Raw genomic sequence first — 22,103 nt, 5'->3', positions numbered from 1 at the left:
GTTGCAGACGGTCTCTGGACTGCACAGTATTCTCATTTCCAGTAGTTTCCTACACCCCATTTCGGGGTTTCCTCCAGATACTGCAAGGCCACCTCAGTTCCTCCAACTGCCTCTCTGCCTCGCCCCAGTTTGTCCTCAGCTTAACCACCCAGTGGCACCCTGGGGTAGTTTATGTGTCTCTCGGTGCAGAAATCCAGTCAGATGTGAGGTCAAATGCCTTGTTTTTGATCCGGATAAAACACATTGACGCGGTTTCTCTTAGAGTGAGGAGCTGAGTGAAGGCCGAGAGAACTGGACTCTGCTCCCTTGACGTGAGCCTTCCCAGTATCCTCCCTTCAGCTCAGAAATCTCTCTGTGTGTCTAGCTTTGCTTTTCTCGCCTGTGGCCTTTGGTATAAATTGTTATCTCAGCCCTTTAAGTTCAGCTGTTCGTAACAGATCTCGACCTTTTAGAATTCATTCAAAACATGTTCCTTCTTCCCACTTGTGCATTTTAAAGATAAGGCTTTCCAAACCCTATAGTCTTGACTTATAGTCAAGAGCTTCTTTGCTATCTCTGTGTTCTCTTGCAACCTCCTCTTTCTTGGCACAATAACGCTCTGCTCCATAGTCTAGTTTCAGAGAAAAAGAGATGGTGCTGAAATGGGAAGCATGGGATGTGTTTCAGTTTATTATTTTATTAAATGCCTGTGAGATATCTGGGGAAGGCAAGAGGCTGGCAGTTCCTGGAAGAAACTGGAGGTGCGAATCTGGAATGGTTAACAGATGTGTAGTGTTTAGAGCATGAGACCGGGGAGAACATTTAAAGAAAAAGTAGGTAGAAGGAAAAGACAGGGTTCAGGTTAAAGCCCTGATGAAGGGGGATGGAGTTGGGCTGACAGAGAAAAAGGAGAAATGCTGGGTTGGGGTGAAGGACCCAGCGAGGAGTGAGCATCCTGAGTGCTGTATCAGCCCGCTTGTCTGGGTTGCAGCGATGGAGTGGAATGAAGACAACTCTGTCTGGCTTAGCAAGTGCATTGTTAATCGCCTTGGTGAGTTCTGTGGCATGATAAGGTAGGAAGATAAAAAAATTCAGGGATGGGACTACACCTGAGGAGGGGAAAGAAGCAAACATTGTTTAAAAATGAACAATGATGGGGCCCTCCCTGGTGGTGCAGCAGGTTAAAGCACAGCACTAAGAAGCTAAAGCCATTTCAGCATGAGTTTGATCCCCGCCTGCCCTGGAGGTGACCTACATGGCGCGGCAGACCTCTCCTGACCCGCCCGCTGCTCCCCTCAGCAGTGTACTTTGTCAGTCTGCCTGTTCTGCTCCCCACTCTGTCTCTGCTGAATCTTCTCACTGCCCCTGAACCTCTGGCCTTTGCCCCAGTTCAGCATGCATAAATAAATATTAAAAAAAAAAAAGTTGAGTATTGAATCAAAGTATACTAATGCTATTTACACAGTTGAAAATAAAATTCAGGGCCCTCCCTGGTGGCTCAGTGGTTTAAAGTGCAGCACTGTGAAGCTAGTCTCAGGAGCTTCAGCATGAGTTCCACCCCAGCCAGAGAGGTGACCCACATGGCGCAGCAGCAGACCTCTCCTGTCTCACCTGCTGCTCCCCTCAGCAGTGTATATCAGTAGATCCACCTGTCCTGCTCCCTGCTCTGTCTCTAGTGAATCTCTCACGAATCCTCTCACCCCCTCTGCACCTCTGGCCTGTACCCCAGTTCTTGTATGGACAAATAAAGAAATCTTTAAAACAAAGAAAGAAAAGAAAATTCACCCTTTTGCATGGTTGACCTTGAAGTTTTAGTGTGGATTAACACTCATAGATGTTAAGATGATCATGATACAGGGTGATTATAGTGAGATTATTTGTTTCATCAATTACTGGGTATGCGTCTGGACTCAAGTTGCTGCTGTCTTCCCTCCTCTGTCTTCTTGCTTAGCACATGCTGAATTGTCCTGGTGCTGATGCCCACCCTTGTATGTACCTCTTCCAACACGTCATCTTGTTCATCTCCTGTTCTTAAGGGATTCCACCCACCTCTAGCTGCTACTATAGAAATAAAATCATAGCTTTCTGTCTTATGTCACCTTACTCTTCACATGACCTCTTTCTTAAAATTCTTCCCTTTTACCAAGAGAGAAGAGAGAATGGTATATAATATGAAGTTAAGAATAGCGAAAAGAAAGAAGTACATGACAGCTTTCAAGGAGATTGCTCTCTGCTACAGTCAGGCTGTGGTATTCCTTTACAGAACCCAATTCTGTAGCATATCAGCCTCAGCTGAGGGCTGTCCTTGCCTGCAGCAACGAGACAAAAACAAGTTGATAGATAAAGAGAAGGTGAAAAACTACACTTTGGTAACTGACTAACTAGAAGGGCGACATCAGTAGAAAGGGGTGGGGGAGGGGCAGCCAAGGTAGGGGGAGGCATGGTGGTCTGTGGGTGAGTTGGCAGTGGATACATCACTATGGTGATGATACCCAATGGGGAAACCCCAATATCACCTGAGTTAAAATTAATTAATTAATTAAATGAAACAACCAACCAAGCAACAGGTTGATTCTGTCAGCGAGATAACACCCAAATCACCTGCGACCATAAAAAGCCCAACTTATTCCTCTCCTATTAACATAAAACAATCATTGTTTCTTTTCCAGGACACCTCTGACCCTGCTGTGTGATTGCTGCCTCCCAAATAAAACATCCCTGGCGTCCCGACCTCCAGGAATCCTCTCTGCAGTCGCCACTAGAAATGGGATTTCCCGTGGTGTGTTGTCTGCCTTGCTGCAGCGAGTTTAAGAGGCCTAATTTTGGCTGGCTCTGGGTATGGTCCTGATGGCTGTCTGCTGTGAGCACTCACAGGCAAGGTGCTTGCACAAGGAGATTGTACAGCAGGCCAGCCTTAATCAGCTATTGGAGGGAAGTAACGGGAATTTTCCAGTGAGGTCTGCAGGTGGGTTAAGGTCACCTGGAGGGCACTGTAGCTGACAGCTGCATTTGCCTCTAGAGTCGTGGCAAACATATCCACTTGGGGTGTATGTGCTGCAGGAGGAACCCACTGTTAGGGGGAAGGGATGTCCTAAAGGAACTCTGCAGAGTCTTGTGGACTCCACTCCCTACTCCAGCTTTCTGGACTCCACCCCCTACTCCAGTGACTAGAAACTACAACTCCCAGCAGTACCAGGGAGAGAACTGCGAGGACCCAAGGGCGTAGCTAGCAGGCATTCTGGGAGTTTGGAGGGGATATAAGGGAGCGTTTTAGACGCTCTCTCTCTCTGTACTGCGTGGCTCTCTCTGGACCATGGGACACTCTCTGTACTAACTGGCTGGTGGCTGGTTGTTTGGCCCTTGCTAAGCTATCATTGTTGTGGAGTTTCAAGTCAGCAGAGCAGGTAGGATGCTCTAGTTAACTTCTATCTCTCATTCTCTCTCTTTCCCTGGGTTGTGTATTTTCCTTTCCCCTTAGTAAATAAACTCATCATTGACCTTTTTTTGTGTTGTCTGCAGTACAACTGAATTTTAAGTGTGCGGGTGAGGACCCACAGACAGGCAACCCAGGCCACATTGGGGTGCCCTGTAACACCACTATAGATGGAGCTGAGAGGCTATGAGACTCATACTGGGGTCCCCCTTTCAGTCCATGGCTAGCAGCGCCCTTAGATGAGTCTGTACCTTTCCCTAGAGCATCTCTCCACCTGCTGCATATCCCTTTCCTTCACTACTCATTCAAGCTGGCATTTGGGTGTAGGGGAATCAAAACAAAGGCCTGCTTGCTCACTTGTAAGCAACTGGTTTATACTTATAGAGCTTATTATTTTCAATGTCTTGTAGAGATATTATTGCGTTTTAAGTAGTAGGATCCTAAGGACCAAAAATCCTGCCCTATAAGGTAGGAACATTATACTACACTGTGATAAAATACAAATAGACTATGCCATTTGCAACATGGTGGATGGAATTAGAAGGGATCATACTCAGTGGAAGTAAGTCAGAAGGAGAAAGACAAATGCTGGGTGGTGCCACTTATACGTGGAATATAAAGAAAGCAGAAAGGATCAGATAAAGCCCTGGTCAAGATCTGAGACATTCAGGGGGAGGGGCAGGGAAGGGATGGCATGCAGCAGAGAGGGAGCACTTGTATGGGGGACTGTGGGAGTCTGGTGGTGAGAGCACAATATAGCAACAGCTGCAGGGGGTCCTGTGTTCCAAAATACTGACAATCATGTAAGCAAGTATCACCTCTTATATGTTGGTCCAAACCAGTGCTCACAAAAATCCAATTAACTAAAACAGCTATGGTTATGCTACCCATTGAAAGACAATTGAATTTTAGAATAGTTGTCAAGGACACAGATGTTGCAAATGTTGAACATTGTATATTTGGAGTACCAGGTGTTACTCTGCCAATTAAAATAACTGGATAATTGAGGTGTTTTTTTTTTGTGGGTGTACATAGAACCACTAATAGCAGAGCATGCTGTGGAGAGAGGGTGTTGGATTAAAGATGTTCTGGTTGCTCTGGAGTTTTGCAACAAAGAGATTTAATTAGGACCCATGAAGACTTAATTTCAAATTCCATTTGTCAAAGCTGTTGATGAGCATTCCTTGTTTATCTCTTTAAATGTGTCACTGCACCTGCTGGTGTCTAAATATTTTGGCATTTAATTAACTCCTACAACAGCGCTGTCCAAAATCTTTCAGGATCAATAAAAGGGGAGGAGGGGACAATGCAATTAATTCCTGAAGATCTGGGCTTATATAAAAATGTATCTTTATGATAACTGATTTCCAACCCGAATTATGTAATCTTTTGTGATTTAACTATCATGCAGGCCTGGGATTTTTTCCTAGGAAACAGAAAACAGTTTATTGGGTTTTTATTTTTTTCCCTAGGTATTTTCAGACAGATATTTTGGAAGGTGTTTTCCTTCCCCTGTGGAGAATTCAATAGCACTTGTTAAAAGAAAATATGATTCATGAATAAACCAGTAATTTGGCAAAGCATCTAAGGCCATTAGTTTCTAAAATTTGACAACTTAGCTGTGTGGTACAAGAGGGTTATCAGTGAGTAAAGGGTTGGTGTCCAACTTGGAATAGACTCATTTGGCGCTAACATTTTTAGTCACAAATTAATGTATGCAACTATATTTTAGAAGGAAAACTAAAAGCACAACTGTTTTTGCATTTAGTGAAAAAGTCTGCTAAGTAATGTTTTATTGCCTTTCAGTACCATTATTACATTGAAAATATTCTCCCCTTTTATTTTCACATTACAAGTTGCATTTTTCTTCATTATAGCATTGTACATCATTTAAAAGGCCTGGATAATATAAAATGTAAAATACAAATCATCCTAAACTTAATAGGAAAAAAGCTCTGACTTTGTGATTAATGTTATACATTTCACATTTCTCCAAGCAGAAGAGAAGGAAGGCACAATGAACTCTGGTGATGGAAATGGAGGAGGGGGGGGTTGGTGGTGGGTACACTATAGTGATGATGCCTAGTGAGGGGATCTAGATATTACCTCAGTTAAAAATAAATATATAGATTTTATTAAAACAAAACAAATTACATTGAATGTTACTTGTAAATAAAATAAAACTTCTCTCCCAATTTAAATTCATTGGGCAATAAAGGGGAAAAGGAGAAAAAAGAGGTGTAATGAATTTAGGTTCTTGTCTCAAACTGAAAGTGGAAAATAACCTTGGGATATAGCTTTGCCACCAAATGTAACAATTTTGAGCAAATTTTACTTTTGGGAATCCCAAGTTTCCTATATGAATTCTAAGGTCGCTCAGGCAGAAAGAACAGGGGACTGAGTTTTAATCAGGTTCAAAGGACACAGATCCTTGGAGGCTTATATCCTCAATTCTAATAAAGAACAGTAGTTTGAACGGACAGAAGTCTCAGTTCTGAGCTTTGTCGGGATGTTCCTGCTGCCTGCATTCATGTGACCTTGGCTGAAGCTGGGCTCTTGATTTCCGGCAACACCACACTGATGAATGTCCTGAGAGTGATTCTTGAGATGGCGCTTCCTCTGGGTTCTTTTCATTAGGGAATCCACAATTCCCTGGCCATGTCCTCACTCCTTGAAAAATGTTTATACAATATCTGCTTTGAGAAACATTTGTACATGATAATCAATAGGATTCTCGTTCATTCTTTTATGAACATAGACCAAGATCCTTTCTGTTTACTTTCTCTTCTCTCTCCAAGTCATATTTAATATTCTTAACAGAATTTGGAAAATTGAATAAAGAATTAAGTAAGAAACTGTGGGGCTTGGTGATGAGGAAAAAGAACTAAATTGATTGTAACAGTGACATTGGGAGCAGTGTCTGTCTGATAGTGTGGCTGAAGCAACAAATGTTACTTGAGAGAGTCCTATGTTGGCACTTATTAGCTGATGAAATGGTTTAATTTTCTTTTCTATCAGACTGTACTTTTGGGAACAGTTAGGACTGTATCTGTCTTGTTCACTACCCTATCTGGTGCTCCTACTTTGTACATAGTTGGTTTCAACAAGCACAACAAAGAAATAAATGAGCTTCAGTTTCATCATCTTCCTTGGTATTAGTTTGGTTAACAACTTATTCCCTCTCTCCTCACAAAGTGTCACAAAAATGAAATAACCTAATAGAATGAAGACAACAGATTCTGTAACAATTTAAGGCATTCTCTTTGTTCCTTGAGTATAAATTTTAAGCTATATTTTAAATGTCTCTTTTGTCAGCAGAAAGAAAGACTGAAGGATCTCAGTGCTGTCTACTTTAGTAAGTCCTCTCATTTCAGTAGCTTGGATCACCATCATCATCATCAGAAGTATGCTCTTATTTAATTTCATTCAACCCATGTGGTTTTCTTTTTAGAGCAAGGGGGGCTGAGTAAGTATAAAATTACAATGTCGACAGTCATTTCCCTGGTTCTTCTTGGCAGGCACAGAGTCTGATGTTCTGTTATATTGCCAGCAGCATTTTTCAATTAACATTTAATACTCCCCCACATATTGTTCCACCTTTCACTGGCACTGAACCTAGTATTTTAGTGAAAAAAAAATTCTCAGAAAGAAAGCAGGCTTTCATTGATCACTGTGTTCCCCACAGCTCTGTACATGAAATAGTCTTAGTTCTCAGGGACACTGTAAGTCTCAAGGGTCATATTCTCTACCACATACTTGCTTTATTTATAGAATTTACAGTGATTTAGGAAGTTGAAAGACATTTTGCAAATCCTGGACATCATCTATCATGAAGTTGCTAGGAATAGGCACACAGACTCACTGTATTGTCATTGTGCTTTCTCCAGGAAGCGCTCTGTCCCTTTGGCCAGTTTTTATTGTGATTACTAAGTCAGGATCATAATAGGAGTCAGAACATATCCCAGAGATGAAATTTTAATACTAGACTCAGAGTTCTAGTTTTCAGGGAATGCCTGTATATAAGTTATTTCTTCTATTTCATTTAAACGACTGCTGGGTGAGAAGGAGTTCCATAACATGCAGTCAGGCATGGAGATGTACCTTCTGATTTATATGCTTTGGCTGGGACAGAACTGAAATGTGGAACTCTTGAGTAACAAAAATAACTGTTGTTTTCCCCCAAATTTACTATAGCATGTAAAAATAATTATTAATTAGGAGTTAAGCAAGTTGCAGTTATGTCTTTGGAATTTTCTTCACAACATCACAGTGCCCAACAAGATGCATTTCTGAAAGTTCTTGGGCACTGGAAAGGAGTTGACTGCAATAAAGTGTCATGTATGCAATATCTGATGTTGCTGCTGCAGAAGTTGCATCTCCAGAGGGCTAAATGTATTTCAAAATATTGTAATGTATAATATGTTTAACCCACAGGTCAGGGCAGTCAAAGCAGTAGGTGAGGTTTGGGATTTCACATGCTGGTGTTGTAGGAAGGATTATGAGCTGGGAGCAAATGGTAGAACCCACTGTTAGATAAAAATAATATCACTTTTCTATATACCTCATCTACAGGAAACCAGAGGTTCATATTAGTTGAATATGATTATTATTCCTCTAGGAAAGTTAACTGAGATTTTGGGCAGTTACATGACTATGATAGCAGATCACATTCCGAATCTTTTCTAAGAAACCGACTATGAAGTCATCTGATGGATCAATTTAAGAGAAATTAAAAAAAAATCCCATGCATCAACTTTTCTAAGGGTTAATTTAATTTACTACTTTACTACTTTAATAGTATTGGATTATAACACTTAAACTTCAGATGTGCATCACTGAGAGTTTTAATTTACTGTTTATTCTACAAATGATTTCTTAAAGTTCAGAGAAGTCAAATAATTGGAAAGCCTCTTAAACTTCATTGACATAGCGCACAGTTTTCTCATTCATGAAATGAATAGCTTAGTGCAGACCTTTCCACCTCAGACTTCTCTGCTTATGGCAGACAGCTGGGTAGCTTCCAGGTACTTGAGCCAGGGAGATACTGTTATAATTTTGTTTAACTAGCTTGAGGTGGAAATGAGTTTCTCGCTTTCTTTTTGTTTGCTTTTGAGTTTTTCTGGGTAATTCTAGCCTGCAACCAAGGTTTAGAACTACTGGATGGAAGGGCTTGGGAGGCCTTTTGTGTGTCAAGTGTGTTATAAGGATCTATGCTGTAATTCTTAGGGACCATAAGTCAATTGGAAGGCAACTCAAGATTTTATTATTCTTTTAACCTTGGTTTCTTGCTGGAATTTAGATCTAGTTCCCATTTCTATCCTGAGAACAGCTTGATTCTTCAGTTAGATTACATATCATCCAGCTAAAACTGACCTTAGTATGGCTGCCTTTACAAAGTTAAACTGTTAAGGGGAAGGAACTCTGCAGAGTCTTGTGGACTCCACCCCCTTCAGCTTTCTGGACTCTACTCCCCTACTCCAGTGATTGGAAACTACAACTCCCAGCAGTACCCGGGAGAGAACTGCGAGGACCCAAGGGCGGAGCTAAGCAGGCATTCTGGGACTTTGGGGGATAAATAGGGCGGCATTTGGTCTCTTGTTCAGGAAACGGCTCTCTGGACCCCGTGACTTGGGGCTTTCAGTTAGTTTGTTACCAGAGCTCCAAGTTGTCCGAGCTGATAAGATATTCCAATTGTTGTTTCCTTTTCTTTCCCCCTTTTGTAAATAAACCCATTTTGACCCTTTTGTGTGCGCCTGCAGTACAACTGAATTTTAAGCATGTGGGGTGAGGCCCCACAGACAGGCATCCTAGTTCACACTGGGGTGCCCTGTAACAAAACCTGGTGGATATCTGGCTAATATAGAGAATTCCTATACTTGCCAGAATCCTTCTGAGTTAACTGATCAGAGGAGCTGTTACTTTTTAAAAATATTTATTTATTTATGCATACAGAACTAGGGCACAGGCCAGAGGTGCAGGGGCAGTGAGAGGATTCACCAGAGACAGAGCAGATAAAGTGCACTGCTGAGGGGAGCAGTGGGCAGTCAGGAGAGGTCTGCCGTGCCCTGTGGTCGCCTCCGGGGCAGGGATCAAACTCATACTGAGGTGCCTTTAGCTTGTCAGTGCTGTGCTTTAGCCCACTGCACCACCAGGGAGGGCCCTCTGAGTTGTTATTTTAAGACATATGGAGATGAATCCAAGGCATAAAATCTTTTTTTTTTTTTTTAAGATTTATTTATTTGTACAGAACTGGGGTACAGGCCAGAGATGCGAAGGGTGAGAGGCTTCACCAGAGACAGAGCGGGGAGCAGAACAGGCAGATCGACGAAGTACACTGCTGAGGGGAGCAGCGGGCGGGTCAGGAGAGGTCTGCCACGCCATGTGGATCTCCTCCGGGGCGGGGATCGAACTCATGCGGAAGTGGCTTTAGCTTTTTAGTGCAGTGCTTTAACCTGCTGCGCCACCAGGGAGGGCCCCAAGGCATAAAATCTTTAAGAAACCACTAAATAAACAAAACCATGGACTAGAAGTCAAAGGGTTGGATCGCAGGGACACCAGGGTATCTTGGTGGTCTTTTTCTTCTAGTTAGCAAGTGTGAGTTCCACAATACAAGGGATGACATATTTTAAAGTGACCTTTGAGAACTGTGGAAATATACATATTTTTTTTCAAATGTGCAAGTTACATAAGTCACAAAGAAGAGGGATAAAAAAACCAAGTGACAAGCTTTTATACTGGGAACAGCTTAAAAAGAGGTTGGGTGGAATAAAGCTGCCACCTGCCACTCGGAGCATGGGATGGACACAGGCTGGCCCCTGTGCAGGCACAGGTGTCTTTGAGGAGAACTTTTATATTTTCTGAGCAGTTAATATAAATTGGCTGATGAAGGTTTCAATTTTTCCAGAAACCTTCACATGATTGAGAGGAAAATTCTGTGAGAAAGCCTAGAAAATTGCACCGATTAAAGTTAACCACAAAGCATGTCTAATAGAGGGGAATTTTTTTCAGAAATGCTATTTTATAAGTACTGGTGAAGGGTGGTAATGATGTTGTAGATCATCTGTATGAGAGGGAGCGTTGAGGCTGCAGACCAGGCCTGGAGAGCGTGGAGACAGCCCTGAGCTGTTAACTATTCTTTTTTAAAGATTTAGATGAGGTTTAGGGGCAGTGAGAAGATTCACCAGAGATAGAATGGGGAGCAGATTGACAAAGTACACTGCTGAGGGGAGCAGTGAGCAAGACAGGAGAGGTCTGCCGTCCCATGTGGGTCACCTCTGGGCCAGGGATCAAACTCGCACTGACGGGGCTGCAGCTAGCTTGTGGTGCTGTGTCCTAACCTGTTGCACCACCAGGGAGGGTCCTGAACTGTTACTGTTTTAACCTGACTTCAACATCAGCAATGCCTTCTGTCATAAGAATTTCTGATTACTCTCCTCATGTGTTTTAAACTTCCTATTTGTATTTCTGTCTTTTGATTTTGCAAATACTGCAAATTGGTACTCATTTATTGTTATAAAATACTGTGTATTCATCTAAAAACAATGACATGTAGTTAAATTTGCCAAAGAATATGCTCTTGGACCTCCCTGGTGGCACAGGGGTTAAAGTCTCGGGATGGTCAAGTTATGCCAGCCACTGTGGCATGAGTTTATTCCTGGCTAGGGAGCTGCCCCATGGGGTGCAGCAGATCTCTCCAGTCTCCAGATGCTCCCCTCAGCAGTGGATTTCAGTGGATCTGTCTGTTCTGCTCCCCACTTTATCTCTGGTGAATCTTCTCACACCCCTACACCTCTGGCTAACACCCCAGTTCTTGTATGCATAAATAAATCCTTAAGAGAGAGAAAATGATATGCTCTTATTTCATGACCACTAAAAATATAACTTTTATACAGAATATTCTGTGCCAGAATTTGGCAAATGACAGCTCATGGGTCAAGTATGACTTGATGTTTCTTTTTATCACTTGTCAACTAAGAATAGCTTTAATTTTTTATTTGTATTTTTCAATTTCAGTTTATATGTGCAGAAAAATTAACTTAGTTGTTTTTAATCACAGAATATAAAAGGTAATTTGATAGTCTTTTTATGGAATAATTTACATTGTGTAATCAAGCAAACTAAATAAACATTAGCATTTTCATATCAAATAATCACTTCATTCTTGTGGAATTAGTTAAACTAATCATAATATGTTTTCTTTTGTTATCTGATAATTAGATACACAAAACTCATAAGCATTAACAAAAGATGAGCTAAAAATTTTAAATGCCATTTGGATGATCGGTTATTTTGTCATCATCAGTGAGAAATATTTTAGGAGCTGAGTTTTTGAGACTGCTTCTTACATCTCACAGAACATCCAAACAAACAAAATTAAGTATACAGATGGCTTTGTGTTTTTAAATGGTCAAGAAAAATCATAGGAAAATGTGTATTTTGAAGTATGTGAAATTTATATGGAAATTCACATTTTTTTGCATCCATATCGCCTATTGGCACAAAACTATGCCCACTTGTTTATATGTTGTCTGTGACTATTTCTGGGTATAGAGGCTGCATGGTGTCACCGTGCCCGAGACCCTCTGGTTGCAAAGCTTAAAATAGTTACTTTCTGGCCTTTTACAGAAAACATTTGTCACCATCTGGTAGAGATGGAGATGGCCACTTTTGATTAGCAGGTATGACAGCGACATGTCTCTAGATATAGTAAGATGAAATGAGAGTCTCACCTTGGCGTTATTGCAACCTTGTCTTACTTTGGCTCTTGAAAGCTTTTGGTAGAAAGTAGGTTCTTATGATCCCGATTGTATCTCTCCTTGAGCTGGGCCTGTTCATCTTTCTCAGGGGAAAAGAACCAAGCTAACTGGTTCTAACTGGTTCAGACCCTTACCCAGGAAGTGATAAGCCAAGCCCTTTTGATTTTCCATCTAAAAACTAGAGTAAAAATAAATGATACCTTAAAAATTACTCCAAAATTTAATTATTATAAGTATTGCATGATAGTTGTGATTATATAACTAGACTGCAGGGGCATACTCTCTGTAAGACACACTAGAGACAAATTATAAGACTTCAGATAACGGAACTGAATCCTAAATTGCAATCACAATTCTATTTAAGCTTGCTTTTAGAAATATAAGGGTCAATTTAATTTAGAGAAATTTACTTCAATAAGCAAGATAAAATAGACCACACTTTATTTATAAATTTGTGTACAGGACCTGGGTGTCTAGAGATACTATATGATGAATGACTCATATAGAAATCACTTTGTTTTTCAATCATTCCCTTTGATAATAATACGCGATAATAAAAACACAAAATCCACCTGTGTCATAAACTCACCATTCTATTTACTAAAGAACACAACTTTCTGAGTTTCTCCTGAAGCTGTGTTTTAAACTATTTTTTTTGAAACTAAACAAAGAGACAGATGAAGCCAAAACTAACCCTGGAAAATTGATTCTATACCTAGGACTCTAAGTGGGGGTGCACAGTGCACCGTGCAGCACTGGCAGAAAGTGGTACCCCGGGTAGTAACACTGGGAGGGGCTCCTCGACTCCCCAAATGGAAGCAATATGAGCCAGCATTAGCCAGAATAAAACAAAATGTCTTGAAACATGAAACATGCCGTTAAACTCCATTATTGTGGATTCTGTATTTGCAAACAAATTTCCTTGCTAAAATCCCTTACGCGAAACACCAGACCTGTGGGCATTTGCGTTTCATGGGCAGCTGCCAAAGCTGAAAACCTGGAGGTGCACCGATGGGTACATTCCAGGGGGAAGCAAGCCACCCTTGCCCTGCCATTTCAGCATGCGCAGACAATAGATGTCTCCTTTCTTTCTGAGGTCTGTTTCCTACTGCATTTTCCACTTTTTTTTTTTGTGAATTCGCTGTTTGGAACATCCCTCCTCCTCCCCTGCAGTGTGAGACTGAAGCACAGTCGCCCAGAAGCCGAGGTGGCTGTGAGACTCCTGAAGGCTGTGAGGCTCCTAGTGAAGACAGTGGTGGAGGAGCTTGGGGCTTCCTGCAGCTTCCTGCAGCCAGTTAGTGAACCAGGAACTTAAATCACACCAATAACTCTTGGCAAATCTGAACAGTTACTATTTGGATCACCTTAGGAGACCTTTCAGATGCGCTAACAGGAGTGAATTAAAAGACAAACTACCTGAAGAGATCCTCGCCTGAAAAGAATCATTTCTAGAACAGAACAAGCTCCCTCACTAGGACCTGCATGGCCCACTGGCCCCGAAAGCTTCCCTTGGTACAACTTGGTGGGGTTGCGCTCTCTGCAGCGGTTTTGGGGGGCACCAGCAGAAGGTGAATGTTAAAGTGATCTCTGCATGAATGAAAGAGAATAGGAGAGAGGTGAAAAGGAGATAGGGAAGGGGAGAAGGAGAGAGTAAGAGAAAGACAGATGGGCAGAGAGAGAGGGTGAGAGTGAGGAGAGAGAGAGACAGAGACACACACACACACACACACACACACACACACACACAGAGAGAGAGAGAGAGAGAGAACTCAGCCAGCTCTGAGTCCAGGCCCAAATCCCATGAGTTCCAACAGCAGCGATTCCCTGGCACAGGTCACATCAGCAGCCCACTGCTCACTCCTCCCTCACGGGGAAAGCTGCTGCCCTCAGAACAGACCTGATGCAGGGTCTGGAGTCAGCGTTCATCCTCTTCCCACCTGCACCAACCTTCCTGCCTGGCTTAGCCCCCCCCACCCCACGCCCCGCCGACCTCCAGGTGCCTCTGCTGGTCCTGCTGGTGGAAATGCCTGGGCTCCTCTCCAGGAAGCACTTGTTTCCTGGGCGCCTCCCTCCCGGCCACCCTGGACACTCGGTCACAGGCAGCAGGTCCTCTTGTGGGAATTCCCTGTGCAGCAAGGCGGGGCCCTTCCTTCCCCTTCCCCACACCTGAGCTCATCTCTTGGCAGGAACCTTTCTGTTTGCACAAATGGGGTGTTGGGGCTCCGGTCCCTATGTCCTTCAGCCTCCTGCTTTTGTTCTCATGGTTACTAGATGAAGGCTCCATGTGACTTTCAGTTTTGCTCATCTTGGTTGACCACTGTTAACGCCTGGCCACTTGGCAGTCTCTCTCTCTCTGACAGAATCCATTTACCTCAGTTAGGCTCTAAGCAGGTGAGATGGAATTGGAGCTGTTACTGGATTTTTCAGATGGTTACTTTTCCTCCATATAGTATGACTAGGAAAATTAATGATGTCTTAGGGACTTACAAAAGGATCTTAAGACTTCTAGAAGGGAGAAAGAAAGGACAAAAGCTTTCTCATCCAATTCATTCATTTTGCAGATGTGGAGATGAGGCCAGAACAGTCTGAAGCTGAGCCACGATTGACACTTGAGTTTCTGAACCAAGGCCAAACCTTCCTTTCCTACTTTCTTTTGTGAATCTGTATCTTGGCTTACGGACACCCAGTCTGAGGATAGTAAGAAAGGAAATTAAATATGAAATTAAATATTTAATTAAATTAAATATTAGTGCCCCACATTGTACCTTGCTCTCTCCCTAGGCTGCTGTTATTCCTGGTCAATTCTGAGGGCCAAAATTTTGTTGAGCATGGTTATTTAAGAATTCTTACAGTAATCACACAACTTGGGATCACTGGGAAGGAGGTGGTTCTGTTTATCTTCAGATTACTTGTTAGAAAGTACAGGAGACTTTGTTTCCTTCCCAGATCAGAGATGCTACCGTCTTCACCACCCTGAACTCCAGAAGTGTAATGCACATTGTTCATTCAACCCGACAGCTGCCTGCACCTTGCCCGGTAAGGAAAATGTGCAAAAACCTTTTCTGAATCTGGTGGCAGGAAAACATGGAACAATTTCACTTATAAGTTTTCTTGGTTCTAATGTGAGTTACTTAAGAAACTTTTTCTTAAGAATTTCAAGCTGTTAAACACTTGTATTCCATGGGTCTGGGAGGACTTAATTTAATTGGAGTTATTGTGCCAATACACAGCAGCCAATTATAAAATAACTGGGTGCATTGTGCAGAGACTCAAACAAGAGTTTACGTGACCATGAATCACTCTGGAACAGGACAACAGAGAACAGAGGTAGGGAAGTAGAGGAGGGAAAACATCAAGGTGGCCAGCCAGGTGGCAGCCACAAGGGGAGAGGAGCAGAGGAAGCGGGGGTGCCAGGATCCCACCTCCTGAGTCAAGGGCTATCCTCGGCCATCTTCCTCTCACTTCCACCCCGCGCGGGTCCAGGATTCCTCTGCAGGGCAGTGGGGTCTGAGCAACAGCCAGGCAAGAAGTGGGGGGACGTAAGTAGCTAGGAGGAGGCGTTCACCGCCCTGTACCCAGGCAGGACTAACCACAGAAGGGAAAGGGGAGCTGAGGAGTAAGGAGGGGGGCATGACGCTTCTGTTACTATGCAAAAACCTTACAACAGTGCCTGAGGTTGTCCTAGAAATGCCGCGAAGGTGCTGAGGGCAGGCACTGGAAGGGGGTGTTCATCTAGCCACACTGTCGGGTGGTAACACGTGATCAACCCTGGGCAACCCGTCCTTGATCTGCTGTGATACTGGCTTCCAAGTTCGCGGAATAAGTGTCTACATCTACAAGCAGTTTAGGGGCTCCTATCCTATGTTATTTCAGTTAAATGCACATAAGACCTTGTGAGGGTCCCAAGATTTGAAATTCTCCTGATTTTATACCTCACACAACATTTGGTCTTAGCATTTCTCATTAGTAGATTTTAAAATTTCATATTGTTTATTATTTATATTATCTATCAAAATGAATGTGTCTTTTCCTAAAACCTTAGCAGTTTGATCTCAATTAATACCTAAAGTGAAATGCTAGAAGAAATCATTTTCACCTTTCTGCATAAGGGATTCTCAATATGGTCAACACTCCAAAATAAATACCGTCAGTATTTGATGTTTGACTAACATTTTTGTAGTCAGAGGCCATTTTTGTTTCTTTCCAAGAAGTGAGAAATTATACTTGTTTTGTATTCATGATCAAATATATTCACTGCAGCAATGGCTGAAAAATTTTCTGCAAATAATATATGTACATTTTAATGCAGGTGTTAGTTTGGGAAAAATGTACTAGGAAAACTTCACAGTGATTTTTGGCATATATTTTTCTTAATACAATAAAAGTATTTAAGAGAAATAGTGAGAGTTTTTATTTATTTTTGTGCTGTTTTGTTTGACATCTACTTTCTATCATTTATCTGTTAGAACTAAAACAAACTGGAGACAAGAATGAAATTATGTGTATGAGAACTAATGTATAAACGGCACATGAAGTTTGAATAGCACATTTAAAAGATCATCTTACTTTTAGAAGCTCACATGTAAAATAAATAACCACCAGATGAATAATATGTGTATGAATAGAAGCCAGTAAATTTATAGTAGCGATTGGACTAGCAACTATGTGGGAAATACCAGCTAAATCTCAAGTAGTAGATGACACTAGAAATTCCCCTTTGAGAAAGGTATATAATTAAATCCCCTTATATATGAAAGTAGATAATTAAATGTACACATTTTGAAGTAAGCTGTTATGTTAAGGACATAAGGTAGGATTTTCCCATCTAAATCCAGCCTCTAACTGGGATAATTGTGGGTGTGTATGTGTTTGTGTGTACTTTATTAATGTTTGAGCTTTCTAAAGAAACTATTATTTATTTATGAAAATTAGTAGTGATCACTTAACTTAGATAAGACATTATTATTATTTTCCCAGTTCCTTAAATCTGAATTAAGTCAAAATCCAAAATCTCTTCTGCTTCAGTCATGCAAGCATTTGTAATTTAAAACTGAATCAAATATTTAATATATAGGCCAATTAAAACCTCATAGGGTTTGCTTTATTTTTATTTCTTATTGAGGTAACACTGGTTTCCACCATTGCTTGTGTTTGGGGAATACAGGAGCACCCCCTTCACATGTTGCTGCAACCACACCAAGCCCTCGTGGTCCACACCTTTCTTCTAAGGCTTGTTTTAAAATCAGAAAATACCTTTCATGTGAGAAAAATGGCAATAACATACTGTACATATTCAGATGCTTTTCTTTTGATGAGTAGCACACTGAGAAATTTTCTGGTGATATTAAGTAATCATCTTAAAATTATAGGCGCTATCACTTGGCTCTCTTCACTGGAACTTTACTGGCACATATGGGTTCCTCAGCCAACACAGATTTCAGTTACTCAGGTGTCTCCATAGAACACGGGGCTCCATGGAGAAACTTTTTTTTTTTTAAAGATTTATTTATTTGTGCATACAGAACAGGGGTACAGGTCAGAGGCTCAGGGGCCATGAAAGGCTTTACCAGAGACAGAGTGGGGAGCAGAAAAGGCAGATCGACAAAGTACACTGCTGAGGGGAGCAGCGGGCGGGTCAGGAGAGGTCTGCCACGCCATGTGGTCACCTGCGGGGCAGGCGGGAATCGAACTCATGCTGAAGTGGCTTCAGCTTCTCAGTGCTGTGCTTTAACCCACTGTGCCACCAGGGAGGGCCTCCATGGAGAAACTTTTTTGGGGAAAAAAAAATTCCTCACAAAATAAACACATCTGGCACTACATCAGTTTTTACATTTATGGCTAATTCTACAGTTTTGGCCAAATATTTCAGTAAGTGAAATATTGCTGATAGCTGTAACTTTGTATATTAGTTTGATTATTTTTGTATTTAACATTTTATTGACAAAATGTATTTTCATTATAATTATACTATTATCATTTTAAGTGATGTCTACATTGTGTCAATATTTTATTGCTGTATGTTCAAGAATCTGTGGTAATATTTTTATTATTCTAATTCTGCAATTTTTTTTTTCTTTTACATAAAAAGGCATTTTAAAGTGATGAAAACTTCCAACATTGTTATCATTTAACTCTGGATTTTAAATCTTTAGAGTATTAGGAATTATCTCCCCCTCACTACATACTGTAGAAGAGCACTAAGGATCTTAAGTTAGACTATTTAATACTGCTGTTGATTGAGATAAGATGATAATGGTGTGAGGAGGCAGGAGCAAGAGGAATTTACCATGGTATCTGCGTTGACAGTGATTTTTAACCTTAATTCACTCAATATGTAAGACACTAATACATACTAGATTTTTAATCTTAATTCACTCAATATGTAAGACATTAATTCATACTACCTTAATCTGGTTAAAAACTACAATCATTTAGCCATCAAAGTATCTCTGAGTTTTAAATAACAGCAGGAAGCATGATTTTCATCTCCATATTTCAATAGAGCAGTATTATGCTCGTCTTTTTTTTTTTTTTTCACAAGGGCAATAATATCCCTGAATTGACCATTTTGTAGTAAAAGCACTACTGTCTGGAGACAGCAGTCTAGTTAAATATTTTCTGTAGAATAGACAAACTTTCTTCAGTGCCCAGATGCTTTACTCATCACTCCATCAGTCACTGAACTATTTTTGTCTGCTTCATAGTCATTTTCCCAGAGAGTTATGGAATTAAACTTCCAAAATGCCACAGGTGGGTGTTTGGGGAGAACCTTTGGTAGACCTTTCAGTGGAGAGAAATAAAGCATAATATCTTTTCAGGAAGATATGTTATATTATTTTCCAAATCATCAACAGGTCAAAGGTTGTGCCTGAAAATAAACTCAACCAATTTGCAGTTACTTAAACCTTGGAATGACAACTCAGAATGCTTAGTTCACGATTAGTTGCTACTCTACTGGATTTCTTTATAGAAAAACATAAGCAATAGAGGATAAAAATGAAGAAGGAAAATACCAAGAAGAAGCAGTAAAGGGAAAAAAAATATTAAATGCCAGATGGTAGGATTTCTAGACATTTTGGCAACCTCTTTTTAGGTTTTTGTTCTCTGGGATTCCAGACATAAACTTGGGGATAATTTACTATTTCCATGTTATACTGTTAATGAAAACTTCTCTGTGAATTTTATATCTGAATTAACTTAAGCCTTACTTTACCACCCTAGTAAGAAAAAAGCTTACATTGGCAAAGAGACAGTGTTTTGAGCTGAAAAGCTACCTGTCATTGGAGAAGTAATTTATATAGTCTGTCCCCCAGTTCACTCATTTAACATAAGGAACTTCTAGGGTTACTTCTAATCCTATAGCTTAGGATTCCATGGAAATTCTTAGGGAAAGTGAAAAACATATTTTCTCTTCATAAGGCAGACCTTTATTTATGCATTTTATTATCATAACTGTTAAATGGAATTTGATTTTGTCTTTGATATAAATCTTTGTTCTTGATTACATAAAGCAAATGTTTTGAAAAATAAAATTTTCCATTGATCTTCTTCCTGCATTTTCCCTTCTGCTGTTAGCATTCTTCTCAATAGATGGTGCTCTTTTCTCAGAGACACTATATATCTTTCATTTCTCATCAAAAGACCAGGTAAATTAGTTTTACTCTAACAATCATTAGTTGAAGAAATCAGACATAAAATAGAAAGAATTGATGACAATTTACAGTGACTAGATCATAAAAGCATAATGGGGAAATTGTTGTTAAATGATTAAAGAACTTAATAGAAATTGGAAATATTTGCTGAATAGATGAAGAAAATATTATAACTAAATATGAAAATTTTCATGCTTGGTGAATACTTATAACACAGTAGAAAAAATACCTAAAAATATTAGGAGTTATTTTAAAATATTCATCTATTTAAACACAAGTGAATATGTTATATTCCATACCAACACAGAGGATTTGAATGTGCACATCAACAATAGCAAGATGTACATTAGCCTAAATTAATATTGAAAGCTTTCATATTTGTTGCCAAATAAATTGGGAGCATCTGAGTAAAGAGAGTGAGCCACAGACACTTTTGAAATCATTTCACTAGGAAAGACATTTTTAACCCTCATCCCTGGCACAGCCATTAGAATTTTCTATAGACTAGCTTAAAATACAGAATTCTGCAACTTTTGTTCACTTATTTCCAACTTTAGGGGTCATTTGAAGAGTCTTGACCTGAGTTCTCCTGATCCACCTTATCTCTTCTCCTATTTTAGTAATAGTTGGGGTGACTTCCCTGGCAGAGCCATGGCTATGAAAAGCAAGCTGAGCTTGGCAACACAACTATCATGTTTACTACAAACAAAGCACCACCATTTAATGTGGACAGACATTAGGAAAACTTCCTCATTGTGTGCAGCCTCAGAATGAGAGGAAGAGTGGGGTACAGTCTATCATGACAGGGGAAGTGAGGGTGTGGCTCTGATAAGCCAAGTATGACTAGCAAAGTTGCCAAGATTCATATCTTAAAAAAAACTGAGGAGACTCAAACCCCTTTCAAGACTGAATCCCAAGTTGGGATCAGGGTAAACTATCTAGAATTCCTCTTCCATTATTCACAAAATCTGTCTATTTGGCTCAGTGCAATCAAGCTCAGATTTATAGCATATTGATGACAGAGCTTTTATATCTTTTACCAAAACAACTTCTCTGTTCCTGAAATTTTGGGTTCTTTCTTTTCCAGTGTGTGGGGGCGGGGGAGAGTAAACTTTTGCATTTTAACAGCAATTGCTCTATCCACGCTGCCCCCACAATCCTCTGTTCACCACCTTCATCATATCCTCCCGCCAAAGATGCTGTCTAGTGTCCCCTTATGCCCCTACTAGCCTCAGAACTCTCTGCTCAGAGCCAGGTGACTTACTTACCTGAAAATCACAAACATGACCAGGAAGTTTCCAAAGAGACCCACCACGCAGACGATGGAGTAGAGGGCCATAATGGTGACAGCCGTGATCATGGAAGGACTGCCTGTCGGAGGGCACCGGCTGTCGCTCCCGCCCAGCTCGGTGCTGTTCGGATCGCATGGGTCGGACTGGTTGCCATCTAAGTGGGAGAAGTTGACCCAGGAACCAGGACTAGGTGCTGGGGAGCAACTTGAAGAGTGTTTGAAGGGATCAGTGCAATTGCTGGTGTTCAAAGGACCGAAGCTGCTATCCATGGTGCTGACGGCCGGCTGGGACCACGTCGGGAGCTAACTGCGAGCAAAGGGACTTTTCAGGTTCCACGCTGCCTCAGCCGCTTCTAGCTGCTGCCACAGCTTCAGCTCTTTCTTACAGAAACCAGCCCTAGCGGAGCCAAAGAGAAGCGTTGGGAAAGGGGGAGAGCTGAGCATCTGAAATTATCCTTTGCTTGTAGCCCCCAACCACCTTAGGAGTACAGACGCTACCCAGCTCCACGCCTCAGGGTGGGGGGGGGGGGGAATAGGGAGGGTGTGCTCCAAAGGAGGCTGCAGGGGAGGGAGGAGAGAGAAGGGGTGGATGCGCAAAGCGATCCAATGGAGTGGTCTCCCCAGTCGGCACTCCTCTCTGCAAGGGAGGGGCGGGGCAGGAAAAGGAGTTGGAGAGGTGTGGAGTAAGATGGAGTTAGTTTCTTGCAGCAGTAAAGCATAAGGGAGTTAGCACAATTTTTCTGGTCCCATTTTCTCTGTGTAATGTAACAGGAAAGACTTTGCCCTTATGTAACTCTGACAACTCTGACACATCTGGGGTCAGCTCTTTCACCCCTATCCTGCACAGCAATCTCTTGGGCATGGGACACAGTTATCTTTAGTCTGTCCTGGAAAAAGGAATAAATTTTCGTGAATTTCCAACCCTCCACATGTATCTGAAACGAGAGTGACCTTTCTCTGAAAAAGAAATAGAAAGCAAAGTTTTATGGAGA

At 41.2% G+C, this 22,103-nt stretch overlaps 1 protein-coding gene across 4 annotated transcripts in view; it reads right to left on the bottom strand.

Moving 5' to 3' along the window:
* The window catches only part of OPRM1 (opioid receptor, mu 1), a 54,359-nt gene extending 32,605 nt beyond the window's left edge, over nt 1-21,754 (bottom strand). For 3 of the 4 annotated variants that reach the window (XM_004673945.2, XM_012721550.1, XM_012721555.1), the window contains exon 1: nt 21,089-21,754. In XM_004673945.2, coding sequence (XP_004674002.1) covers nt 21,089-21,381 — 293 coding nt within the window. In that variant the 5' untranslated portion in view covers nt 21,382-21,754. The remainder of the gene's footprint in view (nt 1-21,088) is intronic. The other variant, XR_001145172.1, reaches the window with a different exon arrangement.
* Nucleotides 21,755-22,103: the final 349 nt, after the last annotated feature.

This window comes from Condylura cristata, unplaced genomic scaffold, assembly GCF_000260355.1.
Source record: "Condylura cristata isolate star-nosed mole 26May11 unplaced genomic scaffold, ConCri1.0 scaffold00001, whole genome shotgun sequence".
Lineage (NCBI taxonomy): Eukaryota > Metazoa > Chordata > Mammalia > Eulipotyphla > Talpidae > Condylura > Condylura cristata.
This window is presented reverse-complemented; position numbering and strand designations above follow the sequence as displayed.